This window comes from Condylura cristata, unplaced genomic scaffold (assembly GCF_000260355.1).
Source record: "Condylura cristata isolate star-nosed mole 26May11 unplaced genomic scaffold, ConCri1.0 scaffold00002, whole genome shotgun sequence".
NCBI lineage: Eukaryota > Metazoa > Chordata > Mammalia > Eulipotyphla > Talpidae > Condylura > Condylura cristata.
In genome coordinates, this window is record NW_004567103.1 from 24,020,044 (window position 1) to 24,041,923 (window position 21,880).

Sequence of the window (21,880 nt, forward strand, 5' to 3'; positions counted from 1 at the left end):
GCAACACAAGTTTGATCACTGGCAGGGAGGTAACCCACAAGGCACAGCAGACCTCTTCTGTCTTGCCCACTGCTCCCCTCAGCACTGTATTTCAGATCTGCCTGTTCTTCTCCCCACTCTGTCTCTGGTAAATCCTCTCACCACCATCCCCCACACCTCTGGCCTGTATCCCAGTTCTTATATGCATAAATAAATAAATCTTAAAAAAAGAAAAAGAATTCCTTGTTTACTCCCTGAGCTGAGTCAAAGTGTAACTTCAGGGCCCTCCCTGGTGGTGCAAGGGGTTAAACACAGCACTATGAAGCTATCCACAGACACTGCAGCACCAGTTTGATCCCCAGCCAGGGAGGTGACCATCACGGAATAGCAGACCTCTCCTGTCCTGTCTGCTGCTCCCCTCAGTAGTGAATTTTGGTACATCTGTCTATTCTGCTCCCCACTCTGTCTCTGGTGAGTCCTCCCACCCCCCACACCTCTGGTCTATACTCCAGTTCTTGTATGTGTAAATAAATAAATCTTTAAAAAATAAATAAACAGAGTGTAACTTCATTGCTGTGCAATGCACAGACCAGCCTGGGAAACTTTTCATAAGGAAACCATGACATTTACTGTGTTTTTATTTTTGTGTTCCCTAAAATAAAATACTTTCAAAATATAATAAATAATATTGTCATTAAAGCATATTCAGAATAATCTACTAAATATAAAAATCTTGGTTAGAAAAATATAAACAACTTAAACATTAATTTTCTGATTTAACACTGGAACTTATTTTCCTACTCCCATATTCGTAAAATAGTCGTATATTTATAAAATATCAGTTATTCTATATATCAGATTCAAAAATTATGCACCATAAGAAAAGATCAGTAATTCCTATATTAAGTGATTTAACATAAGTTTTTAAAAGTTGCTCACAAAATAAATTATATCCACTAGCTGAAATTATATCAAAAATTATGCACTGTAAGAAAAGATCAGTAATTCCTATATTAAGTGATTCAACACAAATGTTAAAAGTTGCTCACAAAATAAATTATATCCACTAATATAACTTAGACTATAATTGTGCAATTTGGAAAAAATATATTTAGGAGGAAAAACATGCCACACAAACTTTTAACTACAATCATCAGTAACATCTACATAATGGTAGACAATAGGCAAGCTCACCTTTTGAAGTAAGGCACCAAGAATAGAAACTCCATGGGAGTGAATAAGATTGTCCTGGTTAATAGGATGTCTTTGAATAAGGTGTTTCACAATCAAAATAAATGTTGCAATTAAATTTTTCTCTAGTCTTGATTCTGTGGAATTGTAAATGTCATTAATAATCACAATTACTTTAATCATGTTCATATCACATTTTCATAATGCACATTTTAACAAACAAGGAAATTGGTTTAGAAATTTACCTCCAATAGTCACATTATATAACACAATTATCAGAGAAAAGAGCAACTATAGATATCTAATGTATGGTGTGTGTATGGTAAATACATGTAATTACCATAAGATTAGCAATGCTGTCATATTTTTATTTAGAGTGTAAACTAGGCAGAGTCGAAAGTAAAAACCAGCATTTTAAGTTTTGACAAGCGTCTTATGAACTTTCTAGCCAAAATTAGTAAACTCAGAGGTTGGCTACTTCGGTTTCTTCATGTAAGACATAATTAAACTCTCATTTCTCAACATTAGTTTGTGATAATTTCATATTATTACCTGATGCCTTTGTGGAGGTCAACATAACCCAGTCTCCTTCTACAGGTGTTATCATTTCAGAAACTGTGCTTTCATTCACTCCTTCAGGAATTTGTCCTTCACTGAAGTGGCTTAATTGTTCCAAAAGAGGAAAGAGTACATTCAATCCACCTATGCAGCTTATGATGTCCTAAAAAGGAAAATTACTCTTTTAAAATATATTAACAGAAGCAACTGTCATTCAATAGCTACTTAGTGCAGATAAGATTACAATTTCCTAAATCTTTAAGCAATGTATAGAATAGCAAAAGCTAATGGAACCTTAAGTAGGTATATGCCTATGTAAGGCAGAGGTAGATAGGGAGGCCAGGGGAGTGTCAATATAATGAATACACAAGAGGCTATGCCAGAGCATTTTTGCTATCTCTTTGTTTTCTACATTTAGGTATTCCAAATACAGGCACTCAAAACCTGACCACATATAGCTTTTCATATTGTTTTTAGGAGTTTTATATATTAAGTAAATGAGCTTTCTGAAAGGCAACTATTTTCTTCCCAGTTGTCATTTCCTTTTACATTTTTTATATTTTTCAAAGAGACCAAAAATGTTTATACTACATGAAACATGAGATTAACACTAACTGATGGATGCATTTTTACAGAGATAGAATTTAGCTAATGATTTCTGTTTTATTAAAGTCATTTTGATTAGGGTTAACTGACTAGAAGATTTAAAAGAGAAGTTTTGCTTTTTTTCCTTATTTACTATCAGTAAGTTCTCTTATAATTATCTTTTATATTTTCTTTTGATTTCACTTAAGCTATAAATACTATTTATAGGAAACTCAAAATTCTTATTTGAGGAAATTCTGTATTTTAGAAACATGATATTCCGACTTTCATATTATGTCAAGTAACTTTTACTACTTTAGCCACTTGATCAACAATATTACTGCAATTCCCTGGGCCAGGCAACAGTGGTACCTCCTTCAAAGTTCCACAAGACTACAGGGAAATCAAACAAGCAACAAATCACTGTTCACAATGATAACTGAGCAAAAAAATGCTACTGAAGCTCATGATAAGAGCAGGTAATTTAATTTTGGAAAATAAGTAGCAGCCTTTAGAAAGAAATTAAAACATTCTGTCCAGCTGAGATTTACATAAGAGCCATATGAGAAAGGCAGAAAAGACAGGCTAAAGGGGAAACTAGAGAGGAGGAAGTTAGTGAAAGTAAAGATTTGAATTTATTTAAAGCTGATGAGTAGGAGGCAATAGGACAGAAATATTGGATACAAGAGAAAGGGGTATTCAGTAAGTGGCAATGATAGGAGGGTTGAAATCTGTCACAAGGTTGAGGAACTAAATAAAAAGTGAACCAATTAAGGCATATTTTTCTTATGGAAAACGTGAAGCTCATGGTATAGCTAAAGAAATTTCAAGCAAATTAGTAATTCATTTTCTTACCCTTCAAAATGTATATCTTGTCTGCAAACAATTACTCAGATAAATCTGGTAGTGCTCAAAAAAACAGGTTTTTTTTTTTTAAAGGAACAGTAGCTTCTATAATATGTTGTAATCTATCATTAACTTACCTTAATGTCCCAGTTCACTACCTTGTTTCCTGTTAACCTTCCATGCAAACAATTAGCAGACAAATCAAGACAGATAGAGTTTTTACAGGCCTAAAAAAAAGGAAAAATATGACAAATAGATAAGTACAATGGAAACAAACTTAACTTTAAATATATGTGGAACATTTTGTCACAATTTTAAAGATATACAGTACAATCAATGAAAAGATACCTATAAAATTAAAATTAATGTTCCTATTATTTGATCAGTTCTTAAAAAGATCAAGGAGTAGACTCTAAACACTCCTCTAATACACGATTGTCCTCTGATGGATGAGCTGTAGCTAGAATTTACCATTCACCAATCACATGATTTTAAATTTCTCTTTTAAAGCAATCAATATATGCACAAATATAATTCTGAGTTTTAAAGAAATTCAATGTTTTACTCTCATTAATATCTCTCTTGGTACAATTTCACTATACAGATAACAGGTGTGATTAAAATGTGAGGTAGGAATTACAGAACAGAAAGATAGATCATGATAGAAAAATCCAATAACAAGCATAAAACTTCCGCCTTCAAGCTACTGGCAATTCTAATTGCATTCAGATTCAGAGCTTGTTCTGCAACTCTAAAAACTGTAAGTTATTTGTTATCTTCTATTAATGCTAAAACAGCCTGAGTTTTCTCCATAATAGGAAGAAAATAAAGAAATCCACAAATTTTAACAAAGGTGATATGGCTATTGCTTCCTTCTTAAGACAACATTTAATAAAACAAATTGAAATTGAAATCATATTTAACTCAATTAGTCTCAGAGAGATAAATGTTATTTTCTTCTGTTACTATCTCAGTTTGGGTACTGCTAACCCAAGCTGTTCATTATTGTTCTAAATACAGTAATATCCTAATGGTCTAACTACCTCCAGTTGTCTATCCCTCCAATTCAACTTGCACACAGCAGTTTAAAGAGTGCTTCTAAAATGCATATCTGGTCATCTTATTCAAGGAACACCCTGATCATCATATTCAGGGAACAAAAAAGACCTGAGAAAACATATATATATATAAAATCACTGTCAAAATGCAACTTAAAATCTACTGTAAACAAGACATATCTTTTTGGGAAAAGGTTAGTGTTATAAAAAGTAAACAAAGAGGGCCCTCCCTAGTGATGCAGTGGGGTAAAGCACAGTACTGGAGAGCTAAAGCCACTTCAGCTTGAGTTCGATAGCCGCCTGCCCCGGAACTATCACACTCACATGGCGTGGCAGACCTCTCCTGACCCGCCCGCGGCTCCCCTCAGCAGTGTACTTCGTCTATCTGCCTGTTCTGCTCCCCACTCTATCTCTGGTGAATCTCACTGCCCCTGAACCTCTGGCCTGTACCCTAGTTCTGTATACATAAATAAATAAATCTTAAAAAAACAAAAAGTAAACAAACAAAAGAGACTCAAGAGACATAACAACAATAGAAGGATCTCAAAATCTTGAATTTTTTTAATTAAAAAAAATTCAAGTTAACAAATATTTTGGGGAAAATTTGAATGAGTTATATAGTACATAAAATGATAATTTGCACAGGCAGATAAATGACTATGTAGAAATATTTAGGTGTAAAATGTCAGGATAGCAATTACAAACTGCTATCACAAGTTATTTGATAGATAATGGTGTGTGGCAATCAATATATTCCAACTTATAACTAGAAAATTAGTAGAAGGGGAAGATAGCATCAGAGGAAGTTTCAGGCTTTGCTCCTGGGAGAATAAATTATAGATTTCCAGACACTGAACTTAGTGGATCCCATGAGATGGAGTGAAACCAGAACATCTCCTAATCATCACACCAATGCTGAGCTCTAGTAAGAAGAGATGGTTTGGAAAATGAACTGTGGGCACAAAGGGTGAGGAAGGGAGAGGCCTCCACCAGGGTGGAAACTGGGATTCATAGTTGGACACAAAGAGGTATTTGCATGTGCATGTAACCATGAGAGATGTAGGTGAGAGTGCTGGAGTGAGCCAACTGGACAGGGTACCCAGTGAGGAACACAAAGCTCAGTATGGCCCAATTCCCACCACACACTGCCCTTGCTTGGGATAAGGCAGATACAGACACCTAATGGATACAAAGAAGCTGTGCTGATAAGCTGCACAGAAGTCTAGACTGTAGAGTGTAGATATACAGGTCTGACTCAGAGATGAAGGGCATTGGCAGTAACAGACAACAGAGCAGTAACAGACAACAGACCTACCCAGGCTTACCATTTTCAACAGCAACAGACCTCTCTGTTACCCTCTGCCACCCATAAAAGAATCAACTACAGATTAGTTCTCTGACATACTCTGCCACCTACTGGAAAAATGGAAGTTCTACATCCTTAATACTTAGTAAATAATATAAGAAGAAAGAAAAACACCAAAAGTAGTAAATTGACACCTTAGGGCAATACTGTACCACACAGAGAGAATAAATATGCAAACCAGCCGCAAAGAAATGAATGCTCTTTTCCTCCTGTCAGATACAGAACCAGCCGCAAAGAAATGAATGCTCTTTTCCTCCTGTCAGATACAGAATTCAAAAGAGCTGCAATAAAGTCAAGGAAATGAAAGAAAACACAGAAAAGCTAATCAAAGATATACAAGAAAAAATGAGGGAAAAAGGAATGTCCTGAGAAATTAAATTAATGAGGGCCCTCCCTGATGGCACAACGGGTTAGAGCACAGCACTGTGAGGCTGTCCACGGCCACTGCAGCACCAACTGGATCTGCAATCAGGGAAGGGATGTGGCCCTCATGGTGCAGCAGACCTCTCCTGTTTCCCGGGCTGCTCCACTTAGCAGTGTACTTTGTCAATCTGCCTGTTCTGCTCCCCACTGTCTCTGGTGAGTCCTCTCACCCTTCACACCTCTGGCCTGTACCCCAGTTCTGTATGTATAAATAAATAAATCTTCAGAAAAAAGAAATTAAATTAATGACAGAATATTGAAATCGAATACTGGAGTAAGAAAACAATAGCAAATGTAGAAAAAGATTTAAAAATGACAATAGAAAATACTAGCCCAAAATTGAACTAAAAGTAAAGATGCACAAAGAACCCAGGTGGAAGAAAAAGATGTGAAGGAAAAAAAGAATTATTTCAAGAATTATATCTGACTCAAGGAAAAGAGTCAATCTCAAAATGAGCATCCAAAAAAGGGAAGAGAAAGAGGTAACAGAGAACTTATTCAAAGAAATAGCATAGGAAAAGTTCCCAAACCTAGAAGAACTAAATACATAAGTCCATGAAGCCAAGGAACACCAGGTGACCTAAACATAATGAGACCTACATTACCAACATAAGAGTTCAAGGCAAGTGAAGAATATTGAAGCTGGCTATGAAGAAGAAACAGATAACCTATAAAGGATCCTAAGTCAGGTTTATATCTGAATTCTGGGAGGATGTGATATGGTAAGAAGAGAATAGAATGATGTGATTAAAGATAGTTAAAAGTTAAAACTGTCAGCCAAACCAGTCTGTCCTGTAAGACTCACCTTCAGATATGAGGGAAAATAAAAGCCTTCTCAGAAAGAGTTATAGGAGTCTGCAAACACTAGACCCTCCCAATAAATGCTGAAAGGAGCTCTTATATCTAAATTGTAGAGTAAAACATCCACAATGGACTGAATAAGAAAATACAGCCACAAAATTAAGTATAAAATGGGAGTATAGACTTTCATATAACAGTAATCACTGTGAATATAAATGGAATAATTTCTCCAATTAAGAGGTACAGGGTGTCAGGTTGAATTAGAACCAGAAAACAAATCTGAGCTCAAAAGATGAACACAAGGGTCAATAAAACTTTAGGGAGCAAAGCTACAAGTGAATGGTGACCCAAAAGAGGAGAACAACTGCACTATATATAAGGTAGACAGACTTCTAGCTAAAAATGTAACAAGAATTAAGGATGGCGACTATAAGATTAAAGAAATAATACACCAAATGACATAAGAGTAATGAACATATATGTACAAAGGAGCTTCAAAAATATATACAGCATTGTTATCAAATCTGAAAACAGATACTAGAAGGCAGTTATGCTAACTGCAATACCACCAACACACCTAAAAACAGACATTGGAAAAAACACATTTGTGACTGAGAAATTCAATGAACCACTTTTAACAGTGGACAGATCAACTACAGAAAAATAATAGTAAGGACACAACAGCCTTTATACAAAAACATTAGATTATATGCGTTTACAGACATTTACAGGGCACGACACCCACCAAAAATCTGACTACACATTTTTCTCAAGTGCACATATAAGACATTGTCCTTTGAAAATTAATAAATTTTAAATTGCAATTCAAGTCTCCTCATTTTCAACTACCCACTAAAATGACAAAAGGAATAAAAAGAATTTGAGTTCACAGAATAGTTATAACTGGGACAATCCAAGCATGCATTTTACTCTCACCTTTGCAGTGTAGTGAAGAAGGACATTACCCGGTAGATCAATCAAGTCGGACTCTTGAAATTTCCAAGGGCTTAAACAGTTTGGACCTAAAAAATGTTTATATATACCTCATTAATGATATAGGACATGTATCTGTTTAGTATAATCAGAAAAAAACTTTGGCTAACCAAATTTTAACATATATAGCTAAAGTATACTTTATTTTTATCATCAAATCTGAAAACAGACACTGGAAGGCAGTTATATTAACCGCTACACCACCAACAATCCTGAAAATAAACACTAGAAAAACACATTTGTCCTGAGGAATTCTGTGGAAAAATTGACCACAAAGAAAATAACAAGGACACAACAGCTTTATTTTTATGTAATCTCCAGTTTGTCCAAAACCAGAAATGTTGGGGGTTTATCAATATCCGCTACATTAAGGAAATTTTCAATAGTTTTTAAGGTATCAAATATCACAGTTCATTAATTTACCGAACATAAATCACTTCAAGTTGGTAAGACCAAATAATAAAATAACCAACAAGTGAATAGATATCACAAGAATGGAATAGTAAATTATTACCAAAAAAATTTAAGAAATATAAATTTAAACAAAGTTCTACTTTACATTAAAAAAAGAAACAGTAATGATCATTCAATCTTAATGAAGTCATCGTCAATTTTACATATTTTTGTATTCCTGGTAGATACTATGAATTGATATATCCCTTTTGGAACATGTTTCAGTAAAATGCATTGAGAACCATAACAATATCATGCATTTTGAATATATATCCAGAGAAATTATCAGAAGTAACTTGCCAAGAGTTAAAATGAAACAAACATGATTGTACATTTCATCATATATAATATCTGAAGTTGACATCAGCATAAAAATTATAAACAATCTAAATAATTCATTATGACTTCAATAAAATATTACATATAACTATTAAAAATGATCATTCTGAACAAATAATTAGTATTTCTTTTTTTTTTTTTAAGATTTATTTATTTATTCATATAGAACTGGGGTATAGGCCAGAGATGCGGAGGGTGAGAGGATTCACCAGAGACAGAGCGGGGAGCAGAACAGGCAGATCAACGAAGTACACTGTACTCTGCTGAGGGGAGCAGCGGGTGGGTCAGGAGAGGTCTGCCACACCATGTGGTCACCTCTGGGGCAGGCGGGGATCAAACTCATGGGGGAAGTGGCTTTAGTTTCTTAGTGCTGTGCTTTAACCCGCCTTGCCACCAGGGAGGGCTCATAATTAGTATTTCTAAGAGAACTGTAAGTTGAAGAAATTGTAGAAATAAAATCCAAACTATATAGATGTAATGAATATATTAAATGAAATAGTATTATTAACTTTGGAATTTATTTATAGGCTAAAAATCAACTTCAAATATTTTGAAGTTGTAAAGAACAGGGTTCTATTATAAAGAACAGTCCAGTTCATCACAAAACTCCCATGTAATTCTAAAAAAGCACATAATGATAAATAATAAGCTATTCTGAAATTAATATACATGACTCCTTAGATGTTTAACTCATAAACATTCTATCAAAACATAGATACAATTTTGAAAACAGTTATAACAATAGTTTTTAAAATTAAAACCAAAAGAAAAAACAAAAAAAAGCATCTTGTACTCTTACTTAAGGACTCCTAATTCTATTGCCTTCATGAATTCTTCTAGTTTTTAATAAGTATATTATAAACTTGTCAAATTTTGAGATAAGATTCCTTATAATTTTAGACTCAGTCTCATGATTTCCTAGAAGACAGGCTTATACCTCATTTCATCAATTTATTAAAGTTTATCAAAAGTACTGGCATTACTGTAACTTAACTGCAAACCATCTCTCCCCAAATTCATTATAATGCTCCTACTCCTAATCGACTGTAGGGCCTTAATTTAAGGTGAAATGATTCCATGGAGGCAGGCACTAATTTGACAGGGCTACTTTAAGAACAGGTAAGATATGTATAGTCTCTGCATGCAGAGGACAGACTCCAGGAGAGGATACAGCAAAAGGCAGTCCTAGACACCCAGGAGAGCCTCACCAAAAAAATCAAGCCCCACAGAAATTTGATCTTGAAATTCTAGTTTCCAGAATTATGAGAAAATAATCTTTAAGCTATCCACTTTGCAGTATTCTGTTAGGGCAGTCCTAAAAGACTAATACAGACAGTATTATGGATCAGAAATGAGATTTCCCAATATTTGTTTTATCTATGTAGTTTGGATTTTATTTCTACAATGTACCATCATTACAATGTACTATAATTAACAATACTATGTAATATACTTTAAAGTTGTTAAGACAGCAGATTTTAAATCTACTAATAATTATGTGAGGGGACAAACATGTTCACTAACTTTATTATAATAGTATTTTGTAATACATATGTGTATCAAACTATCACCACTATACAACTTAAATTTACATGTGTTATATACCAATAATATCTTAATAAGCATAATGGAAAAGCTTGGTATGTGGTCGGTTTTTTTCCCTCCCTTTCAGTTTCAGTTAAAACAAATATAAACTTCAGATAAAATATACTTAGACAACAGAAAAATTAAACAGTATAATTGTACATGCTCACCTGCCAAATATAATGCTTTCACCTGAGAAGGCTGTAGTGCTTCATAGAAGATGATAACAGACCCTAGCTGACCCTCCAGAGATGTGGGACAACCCCACTCACTGTCTTGGGTTCCAGCTGATATCAATTTGGAAACCAATTTTGATTTTTCAATAGTTCCTCCCCAGGAGGCTGATGATAGAATTCCACCAAATGATGTCCGATGTGGGGTAATAGGAGAAGAAAAAGGTGGATCTGGGATTTGGGATGGTGGAGGAGTGGTAGTTCTTTGCCCAGCTGAACCAATGCAGCAGGAAATAAAAGGCTAAAATTAAGAAACAAAATAACACATTTTTAAATTAAACTCATATTTAAAATAAATAGTTCAAAAAGTTAACCAACTAGATCAAAAACAAACCTGACCATGAGACCCAAATGCATGTATACACATTAGAAATTATTATAGATGTTACCTTTGATGTATGGGATTTGGATACATTACTTTTACAACTCACTTAGAATCTCTTGTAAATTTTGAACTTTTGGTGAGGACATATTTAAAAATAAAATTTTAAACTTTACTATACCCTAAAATAGATAAAACTACTCTTCTCCCATAAAATCTATAAAAGGAGAATCACATATCAGTTTAATAATGTTAATATGTTTACCCTGAAATGAGCTTCAAGATGAACAACTACAAGAAATAACTGAATCCTGGGCTTTCCCTGATGGTGCAACAGGTTCAAGTACTGCATTATAAAGCTCTCCCAAGCCACTGCAGCATGAGTTCAATCCCCAGTCAGGGAGCTGACCCACGTCTCCTGACCTGCCCACTGCTCCCTTTAGAAGTGTATTTCAGTAAATCTGTCTGTTCTGCTCCCAACTCTCTCTGGTGGATGCTCTCGTCACCAACACCTCTGGCCAGTACCCCAGTTCTGTATGCATAAATAAATAAATCTTAAAAAAAAGAAATTACTGAATCCTAAAAACACTCAGGAAATAATCTAACGTTACATTTAGGGAAAAAAGCCCTTTCTAAGTTATCCAAATATTCTCAAAGAACTTAAATCTTCAGAATCACCCCAGTAAATAAATTCTACCTTATACCTAATTATAATGTAAAGGTTTAAAGGTTCCTTATTTTCATCTCAATTCACTGGAGATGGAAAAGAATCCATCATTAATAATCTAAGTACTTACTAGGAAATTTTTATTAAATGATCCTTTGCTCTATTCAATTTGTTTCCCCTGTTTAGCATGTCTTTTTTTATTTTAAAGATTTATTTATTTATGCATACAGAACTGGGGTGCAGGCCAGAGGTGCTAGGGGTGAGAGGACTCACCAAAGACAGAGTGGGGAGCAGAACAGGCAGATGGACTGAAATACACTGCTGAGGGGAGTAGCGGGTGGGTCAGGAGAGGCCTGCTACACCATGTGGGTCAGCTCCGTGGCAGGGATTGAACTTGTGCTGCAGAGGCTGCGATAGCTTCATAGTACTGTGCTTTAACCTGTTACGCCACCAGGGAGGGCCCTGGCATGTCTCTTTTTCTAAGCCTTTGATTATATTCCTTTTTTGAAAGATTTTCATTATTACATATTACATGTTTTCTAACTTCATCTAATGATTACAGGTTACCAAAATTAAACCTACTATTTCTGAGTACAGAGAAAACACTTTAAAATTTATGGGCACTTATTTAGCATAAACAGAACCCTCTACATTAAACAGAAAATATTCAAGAGTTTTCAGTAAATTGGTCACATAAGAAACAGGACAGATGTGCTTACTTCATTCATGGCAGGAAATCTTAAAGGGGCAGACACCTTCTGCTGTCCATTGTCATAGATGTAGATAAGGCTTTGACCAAAGGGCCTTTTTCCAGGCATGTGAACAATGGTTATGTTGTGCTGATAAAGTAAAACATATATTTAAAAGGTAAAAATTATATTAAGTCTAAGTTTCCAGAGAACCATCTATAAAAGATAGAAAATTAAGTAAGCATAATTCAGTGTCGATCTAAATTATACTCTCAAAGTAAATTATTATTCTCTGTACTATAAAAGCACTTATATCTGTCTCTATCTAGTCTACAAATAATTGTGACATTTCTATTTTTGAATTCTTCAAGTCTGAGCATTCTTTAGATTCAATTTTTCAACAAGATTCATTTTCAGTGAATCTTCTCAAAAAATGTTAAGAAAAGCAACAGAAATGCATTGTTGTTTACCATTTATGTTCCTATTTTAAATTGAAACTCAGTCACATTTGATTATAAAATGCTAACATTTCATTTTAATTTTTTTAGTATAATAATTACTGCTGAATTTAGAATCATGATAATAAATGGTATTAACCTCATAAACAAACTGCAATAAGAATAGTACTTAAATTTACTTGATGCTCACAAAGCAGATGATGGCACTTGATATATATCATCAAATGTGTTTTTCTAAATCAAAGAACCAAAAAGTTTAATGTAATGCTCTAAAGTCTTACCCAAAGGGAATCACAGAAACTGTGGTCAGGAAGCATAACTGTTGCATATTCTCTTTTTGTACATACTGCCACAACCAACATACCTGAATGGGTAATAAAAGCTTCAAAACCCATGCCACTTCCTGTAAAAAAGCTAACAAAAATACATCTTATCAGAATTTCTGAGATCAGTTATTCATTATTATAATCACTGAAGCACACAAAAATATATTAAATATGCTGTGGCTTACATTCTAAGCTTTTTCTGTTCAAGAATCACAATATATATTGTTATAACAATATTCATTTATGTTCCATAACATGTACCAGTACCTGTACAACTGTTTTCTTTTTCCTCCTTTGTTGGCACTGCCAACCATCAATTGATCCTGGTCTAAGCAAATCCAAGCATTGAAAGAAAAGGCAGACCCTGGCCATTTCTGTATGGAAGGCACAGAAATCCCTGCCATACTGTGTGACAAATTAAAATACTGCAGAGCATTCTCTAGACTTTGTTTTCGGGCCATTGTCAGGATTGCTCGAGTCACAGGAATGGTATAAGGGTGAATATACTCAGATTCATCCACTCTCAGTAATCTCAGTAGTCGACGGATTTCTTCGGAGCTCACTGACTGACTCCCTAAGGACCCATGCAGCGCAATCAAGTTCTCAGCACAAGTTCGATGGAGGGAAGAATGGGAATCAAGTGTTTCAATGATTTGAATTCCCATGTTTGCATTGACACAAGTAGTTCGGCTCTGCCGATTGATACAGCAAATTCTTTTCAACCAATCGGAGATGAAGATTTGCAGGTCATGAGACTCTAGCTCTGGAAGCCACTGGATAAGAAGCAAGAGAGGCTGAACATTACTAATGCCCAAAATTCCAACGGAGGTGTGATCACCCTCTACAGCCTGTGAAGCAAGAGAAAAGACAAAAGATTGGCTCCCATATTTGATATAGAGATGACAGAACTTCTTTAACTAAAGCTAAAAAACTCACCATATTCATAAGTTCTTTAAGTAGTTCCAATGGTGGCTGACCCAGGGATTTTAATACTTCAAACAGATGTGTATAGCCAATTCTTTCTTTAAATACTTCCTAGGGAAAGAGAAGTTAATACATCAAAGCATATTATCAAAGACTGAATTTGTCAGGGTATTAAAAATATGTTTATTTAAGTAATATTAAACATTATAAATTCAATATTTGTTTTCTTTATTCACATGTCTTCATCTTAAATGGCTCCACATACCTTCTAGAATGCTAAATGTTAAAATAATTTACCAAAATGGAAAATAGCAATGAAATGTGTACTATAATACAGTAAGAGAAATGAGACTGTAGCCTCAAAGGACTAAATTAAATAATACTAGAAATACTGATTAGAGGTCAGAAAAACGTGTACACAATTTTCTCTATGCTCTTTGTATTTAAATGGGGTGAATTATGGAAACCTAAGTTTAATTTAGCAAGCTCTAAGTGACAGGTATTTTTGAGCTAGTAAGTTTCCAAAGACAGAAAATATAAAGACAATCAAAAATCTTAGTAAAATTGGGCAAGTAACAACAAGCAGAAATACATATAGACTCAAAAATCAAAAGATTTAACAAAGATTATCTCTGGGGAGGAGAATTATTTGGGGACCTACGTAGAGAGAAAATGTTTTTCAAAATATATTTTTTAAATAACCTTTTGAATTTTAAACCATGCAAGACAATGTACAGTAAAAAAGATTATTTTTGAAAAAAATTTGAACATCATTTTAGGTTTAAATTTTATAATGCAGTACAGATTTACACAGAAAAGTTAGTTTCTTAACAAAAATCAATGTAAAGTAAGGACTATGACTATTGGCTTAGGGAACACAGAATAATTCATTCATTTCTGGTACTGGAAAGGTAAGGCATAAGATAAATCAGAGGTGGTAGAGAAGAAGGTAAAATGGTAATAATAATAATATTAATAGGCACTTACATTTAACCAGCACTTATGTTGTACTTGGTCCTATGCTTAGTACTTTACACAAATGATCTGATTAATCCTAAAACCACACAATCAGGAAACTACTAACACAAAATCAGTGTAAGTACAGTAGTAGTGCATGACAACCAGTGGCAGTGCATGAGAAAGAAGAAAACCTGAGTATTAATGACTACAAAGAAGCAGAATTTCCATAGCCATCTGGAGAAAACTAAATTTACTGGGATATTCATGTGAAAATTGTTGATAACTGACCAGAAAGTGAAGAAGTTATTATGGTATTAATGAAAAAAATCTATGATCTAAAATTTAATTCCTTAAACAAACTTCTTAAAATAATCATTCAAAAGCAATAGTCTCTTCCCATTTGATGACACTATAAATCCCTTTAGTTTACAATGTAGTTATCAATGCTTTAAATAATCCCTAAGAAGTAGCCATATGTGCTTGCCTTTAATATAGTCAGCAAAATGATAACTATACTGAGATATTTTGTGAACTATTTCAAGTGTTAAATTATATGCATTACATACTTTCATGTATTACTTTGGAAATTATATAGTAAAAACTGATGTGACCAAGATTAACATTTAGAGCACCTTTGCAGCTGGAGATTTGTTCATTACTGCTGTCAAAGCCTGAATGGTCGATACAGCCAAACAATCCAACTGTCCCTGAAACACCTATAATAGGGGGGGCAAAGCAAGAAATTAACAAAATTGTTCATGATTTGTATTCAGTTAGGAAACCTTTATTCAGAAAACCTGAAAAAATAATTACTTAACATGCATGATATTCTTCTTTCAGTGGAATGGAATTCTGACAATGACCTGCAAGAAAAGTTACAAATTTGACAGAAAATAAATCACCTGTCAAAAAGGATAAGAATACATTCACTCACTACATTAAAATGTTTTGGGAGGTGGTGAGGGAGAACAACAAGCTTAGTACATGCTTTTTAAAAATAATGGACAATCTCAAGAGGAAGGGAGAGAGGTCTATCATTGGAAATTCTATTTTTCCAAAATTCCTTCAAAAAATACACCTGAATCCAAAGCTTTAAATTTCACTGATAGGTAGTAAGATGTTTAAAACCCAACTATAATTAAAAAAGTATGTGCATACACTAATCAATTAACAATTGCTAATAGGTGCATACACAAATCAATTAACAATGAAAATAGGTGTCTATTTTCACATAAAATATAGAATTTAAGGCAGAACAGAAAATGAAATATGCAACTACAAACACTCTCCTATCTTTAAGAAGCCAATATTTAACACCAAAGTTATCAGATAAAATAGACCAGCTCCACTTTGTCTAGCTCTATTTAAGTTTCATTAGAAAAGAGTTGTGTTAAACTTCAGGACAGTGCACGTACAGCAAAAAAAATAAATAAATATCAACAATATTAAGAAACTGAACATAACTATCATATTATTTGGCTTTATCAACCATGGAAATAGCACGAGAACTAAAAAGTTCCCAAAATCTGCTCTAAGAAATGTATATTATGAATTGAAGCTTGCCATTATACAAACAGTACTTTCCTCTCTCACTCACAGTAAAAGGTGACTGTTTAAATCTTTGTCATTTTTAAGCTAAGTTCTACCACTTTCAGATAAAATATTTAAGCTATTAACTCATTTTTTGTTGATATTTATTAAAATTTATTACATAAAATACCATATTATAATATGCATTACACATTTTCAACCAGTATTTCATATAAATAGGATATTTCCTAGACTTTATAAGAGGACTAAGCATCCTAATACTTACAAGAAGGAAACTTAATTTAAACTTGTAACTATTATAACTATTATAAAAAGGTCTTAAGAGTTTCAACGTCTTATAAAATTCTAAAATGGTATTCTATAATAGATATTTCATATCCAGAACACATTATCATGTCTCTCTTTATACCATAATTCTATTTCTAAATGCTAACGGTAAGATAATGTTAATAAAAGACATCATGTAAGTTCTCTCACAAATATTTTGAGAGAAAAAAGTGAGCAATTTTTTTTCAATTTTTTCCCAAACTTATGTTACTTAATGTATTAGGAATAACAATATAAATTGCATATTTCTGCCTTATATTACATACAGAATAATGTTTAGAAAGTAAAAAAAAAAATACTTGTCATACTAAATTAAGACTCTAAGTATTTAGCATCTTCTTCCCTTCCTCCAAGATTTGGGTTGTCCATTGAATTATAATCATTACTTGTCAACAGGAAGCAAAGAATCAAGATATTAAAACTGACCATACATATTCACAAACAAAGCCCTAAGACCCCCAAATACCACAATGCTTAGAAAAAGAAGCCCCCAAATATGAATTTATCACCAGGAAGACAGTATTGATACTGGGATCCCATTCCTGTACTTTGTAGCTTCTCAAACTGTTGGTCATTTATATTAACCTACAAAATTTCAATATATACATCTTCTAGATTAAAGCAACTAAAAGTTTTAATAATGTTTAAAAATAATGCAGATTAGAATTAATTAATTCTAATTTGTGAATATTAAGACATAATGACAGAAGTACAGGAATAGTTGTTCCCATTGACTGATTTTGGACTTCAGCTGAAACAAGATGCAGGCTATGTAGATACCTGGTCCTCATTCATTTCTGTCAGTAATTTGTTGGCAAGGTCTTTCTCGTTCTTGTCTGCCACCTTATTGTTAGCATTTAAAAATAGCTGTTAAAAACAGAGACAAGAATAGTGGGGAAAGAAAATTAAATTGTTACCTATTAAGCAGAAATGAAACTTAAATGGATTGCCATGCTCTTTGAAAATAAATCCAAGATTCCACTTGTGAGGTATGCCACTTTGAAACTGACAATCAACTACTTATTTTTTGGGTTAGAAACTGACATTAGTTCAAATATTATATGATTTATTAATTATTATGCTTTCTCATTTACTATTTATTACATATATATCTCAGAAGTTAGCTACTAAAATAAAAACAGCAATTTAGTTAATATTCCTAAATGCTTAAATAATCAACAAACAATGCCTTACAAAAAAAGGAAATCATTTAGATAGACAAAATAGCCTATAATTTCAGTGACAAATGTGTTTGTGAAATGCTATTAAATTAATTTTAACATGGTTCTTTCTAAAACTCTCTCAGTCTCAAATAGGCTAATGTACACTTTGATGAATAAGGTCAGGATATAGCATTTCCCAAACTTACATGGCCACATATTTGTTAAAAACTCTGTTAATAGTGTCCTCCAAAATTATCAGAGTTGAGAATAATTATATTAGTTTATACTAGAAAAAGGAATTATCTCTGATTGTCATGGAAATTGCTGTTTTCTGAAAGAAATAAAGGAAGATCTTAGACACAGTTTAGGGAAAGAGAAACAAAAGCTAAGGGAGGAAAACATGTGCTAAAAAAGGTATATTATCAAGAGCATCAGCCTAAATGAAGTTCTTCTAAGAGGTCTATCACTTCGGAAATAAGAAAAATAAATAATTGCTGAAATAAATTAAAATAAAATGAATAAAAGTATGGTATATTATGGTATTAGAAGCATATGTAAGCGCAACATAGTAGAATTAAGTGTACACAATATACATTTGGGAATCAGAAACCTGGGTTGGAATCTTGCTTCTATTACCTTCTATTACATAATAACCTGTTTAGCTTTAAGAAAGACAACTCTCCAAACATTTCTCAAAAATGAAAAGATTAACATGTCATGAAATAGGTGTGCAGATTAAATGAGACAGTCCAAGTTGGCTATTAATGTGGTATCTGGCTAATAAGAATCATTTAAAAAAATGAATGTTGATATTGTTATTACCGAAGACTCTAAAGCTATTAATATTCCATATTTTCTAGGTACATAGACACAAGAACATTCAAAACTGATAAAAGAAAAATCAGTAAAATCTTTTCAGAAAGCAATACAGAAAACCACATGAAGAATCTTTTTAAAGTTCTCTCTCTTTAAATGGATTGTTTTTCTTAAAATCCACCCTAGTAAGCAGAAAAATCACACCAAGATTTTAGTACAGGGATACTCACTTCAGTTTTATTTACAGTAACAAAAAACTAAGAAAGCACCCAAACACCCAACAATAATAAAATAGTAAAATAAATTACGGTTTATCCACAGGCTGAAAAGAGAAGTTCTCAGATCTTTCTAGTGTCAGGAGCTTGCAGCATTCTTTTTTTTTTTTTTAAAGATTCTATTTATTTATGCATACAGAACTGGGGTACAGGCCAGAGGCTCAGGGGCGGTGAGAGGCTTCACCAGAGACAGAGTGGGGAGCAGAACAGGCAGATGGAGGAAGTACACTGCTGAGGGGAGCAGCGGGCGGGTCAGGAGAGGTCTGCCACACCATGTGGTCACCCCCGGGGCAGGCGGGAATCGAACTCATGCAGAAGCAGCTTTAGATTCTCAGTGTTGTGCTTTAACCCACTGCGCCACCAGGGAGGGCCGCTTGCAGCATTCTTAAAAATTATTGAGATGGCCCCCAGGTGGTCCAGGGGTCAAAGACTCCACGCTATCAAGCTATCACCAGCCACTGCCTCATAAGTTCTATTCCTGGCCAGGGAGCTGACCCACGTGGCACAGCGGACCTCTCTTGCCTCAGCTGCTGCTCCCCTCAGCAGCCTATTTTAGTAGGTCTGCCTTTTCTGCTCTCCATTGAATCCTCTCACATCCCACCTCTCTGGCCTACACCCCAGTTCTTGTTTGTATAAATAAATAAACCTTTAAAAAAATTGAGAATGCCAAAGAACTTCTATTTCTGTGGGTTATATCTGCCAGTATTTCCCATATCAAAAATTAAAATCAGTACACTAAAAATTAATTATTCATTTAAATTACCATAGTAACTATACTACATACTGCCATAAATAACACATTTTTATGAATAATTATATTTTCCAAAATATCCCATAGTAAAAAGAACAACAGTACTTTGACATTTTTGACAATCTTTTCTTAAATGTTTAGCTTAATAGAATACACATGAACTCTCACATCTGCTTTTGCATTTAGATGATTACAATAATTACTTTTTTAGTTAAACAGGCTTCAAACAGAAATGTTAAGATTAGGTGTTGTACATATCTTAAGATATCGTGGGGACAACACACTTGGAGAGCTGCTGGGCTGAAATATTTGCAGTTGTTAAAATCAAAGTTTGAAATATATAAAATGACATGATGGCACACTCTTATGTTTAAAAGCAATATTATTCCAATTTTGCAAAAAAACTGCATTTAAAACACATACAAATAGTGTTGTATGTTTCACAATTTTAAAATTTAAATATTTTGCAAAATTTGTAAAATGATACATATATTTTCTCCCTCTAAAATATCTATATTGTCTATTGTTGTAGAATTTAAATAAACCTCATTTATTTCTTTAAATGCTTCAACATAATTAAGGCAAAATGTACAAAGTCAGGCAGATATGATTCCCAAAATCAGGCTTTCAAATATATCCATCCATTCCCAATACTCTTTTCTACAAATTACTTCAGATACCAGGACTGACTCAGTAATAAATTTTTGTTGTACTGTCAATAATACTTTCTGAATAAAAAATCTTTTACTTAAAAAAATAAATAAGGCCCTCCCTGGTGGTGCTGCAGGTTAAAGCACAGCACAAAGTTCCATCCCCGACTGCATGTTCCATCCATCCACATGGCGAGGCAGACCTCGCCTGACCCACCCGCTGTTCCCCTTAGCAGTGAACTTCGTCGATCTGGCAGTTCTGCTCCCTGCTCTGTCTCTGGTGAATTCTTTCACGGCCCCTGCACATCTGGCCTGTACCCCAGTTCTGTATGCACAGATAAATAAATCTTAAAATAAATAAATAAATCAGGTGATTTGGTGATGGGATGCCCATGGGGATTACAACTGAGGTGAAAAAAGGCACAACATGATGTAAAAATAGACTATTATGTTTTTTTTTTTTTAAGATTTATTTATTTGTGCATACAGAACTGGGGTACAGGCCAGAGGCTCAGGGGCAGTGAGAGGCTTCACCAGAGACAGAGTGGGGAACAGAACAGGCAGATCGACGAAGTACACTGCTGAGGGGAGCAGCGGGCGGGTCAGGAGAGGTCTGCCACGTCATGTGGTCACCTCCAGGGCAGGCGGGAATCGAACTCATGAGGAAGCGGCTTTAGATTCTCAGTGCTGTGCTTTAACCCGCTGCGCCACCAGGGAGGGCCTATTATGTTATTTTTTAAAATAACAAATAAATAATTGATATCTGCCTTCAAAATATAGTAAAACAAAGTAACTCTTAAATGTTTACGACTTATCATAGCTATTCATAAAAGTTAAATATATAATTCCATTGAATTGTATTTAAAGTACTTTATAGCATAATCAAACTCATTTTGACAAGCTCAGGACTTTTAGGACAGACATTGAAGGAAATTAATGCATATTTATACTGGTTGGTGAAATCTCATGCCAAAAAACAAAACACAGAGCTGCAATAATCTGCCAAAAGTTTTCCACATGATTCACAAATTGTTTGTTACTTTAATTTAAACTGCTATGTTGCCAATGGACTTGAATATTAAAATAACAATTTCCCCTCAACAATGTAGTTCAGTAGATTTGCCTTGTCTGCTCCCTACTCTGTCTCTATTGAATCTTCTTACCGCCCTTAATATGTGGATGCATTTATGCTCTTGCATGGATAAATAAATAAATCCTTTTTAAAAAATAAGGGTGTATAAACAGGTAAACGGAAAAGCAAAATGTGATACATGCAACGGAATATTATTCAGCCATAAAATGGCAGGAAATTCTGCATTATGCTACAACACAAATGAATTTTGAGGAAGATGACAATAAAATACATTAGTCACAAAAAAATAAATGCAATATGGGGCTCTCCCTCATGACACAACGGGTTAAAGCACAGCACTTGAAACTATCCACAGCCACTGCACCACGAGTTTGACCTCTAACCAGGCAGGTAACCCACCTGGTGTGGCAGACCTCTTCTGTACTGCCTACTGCTCCCCACAACAGTGTATTTTTTGTTTGTTTAATATTATAATAGTTAATTTTTACATCATTTTGTG

At 33.9% G+C, this 21,880-nt stretch overlaps 1 protein-coding gene across 1 annotated transcript in view; it reads right to left on the reverse strand.

Moving 5' to 3' along the window:
• Positions 1-21,880, reverse strand: part of NBEAL1 (neurobeachin-like 1) — a 124,900-nt gene that overhangs the window by 63,951 nt on the left and 39,069 nt on the right. Inside the window, exons 11-20 of the mRNA XM_004674823.2 lie at positions 15,388-15,471; positions 13,808-13,906; positions 13,139-13,719; positions 12,827-12,959; positions 12,118-12,237; positions 10,347-10,650; positions 7,744-7,829; positions 3,297-3,386; positions 1,723-1,891; positions 1,174-1,307 (exon numbers count right to left, since the gene is read on the reverse strand). Of these exons, the coding sequence (XP_004674880.2) occupies positions 1,174-1,307; positions 1,723-1,891; positions 3,297-3,386; positions 7,744-7,829; positions 10,347-10,650; positions 12,118-12,237; positions 12,827-12,959; positions 13,139-13,719; positions 13,808-13,906; positions 15,388-15,471 (1,800 nt within the window). The remainder of the gene's footprint in view (positions 1-1,173; positions 1,308-1,722; positions 1,892-3,296; positions 3,387-7,743; positions 7,830-10,346; positions 10,651-12,117; positions 12,238-12,826; positions 12,960-13,138; positions 13,720-13,807; positions 13,907-15,387; positions 15,472-21,880) is intronic.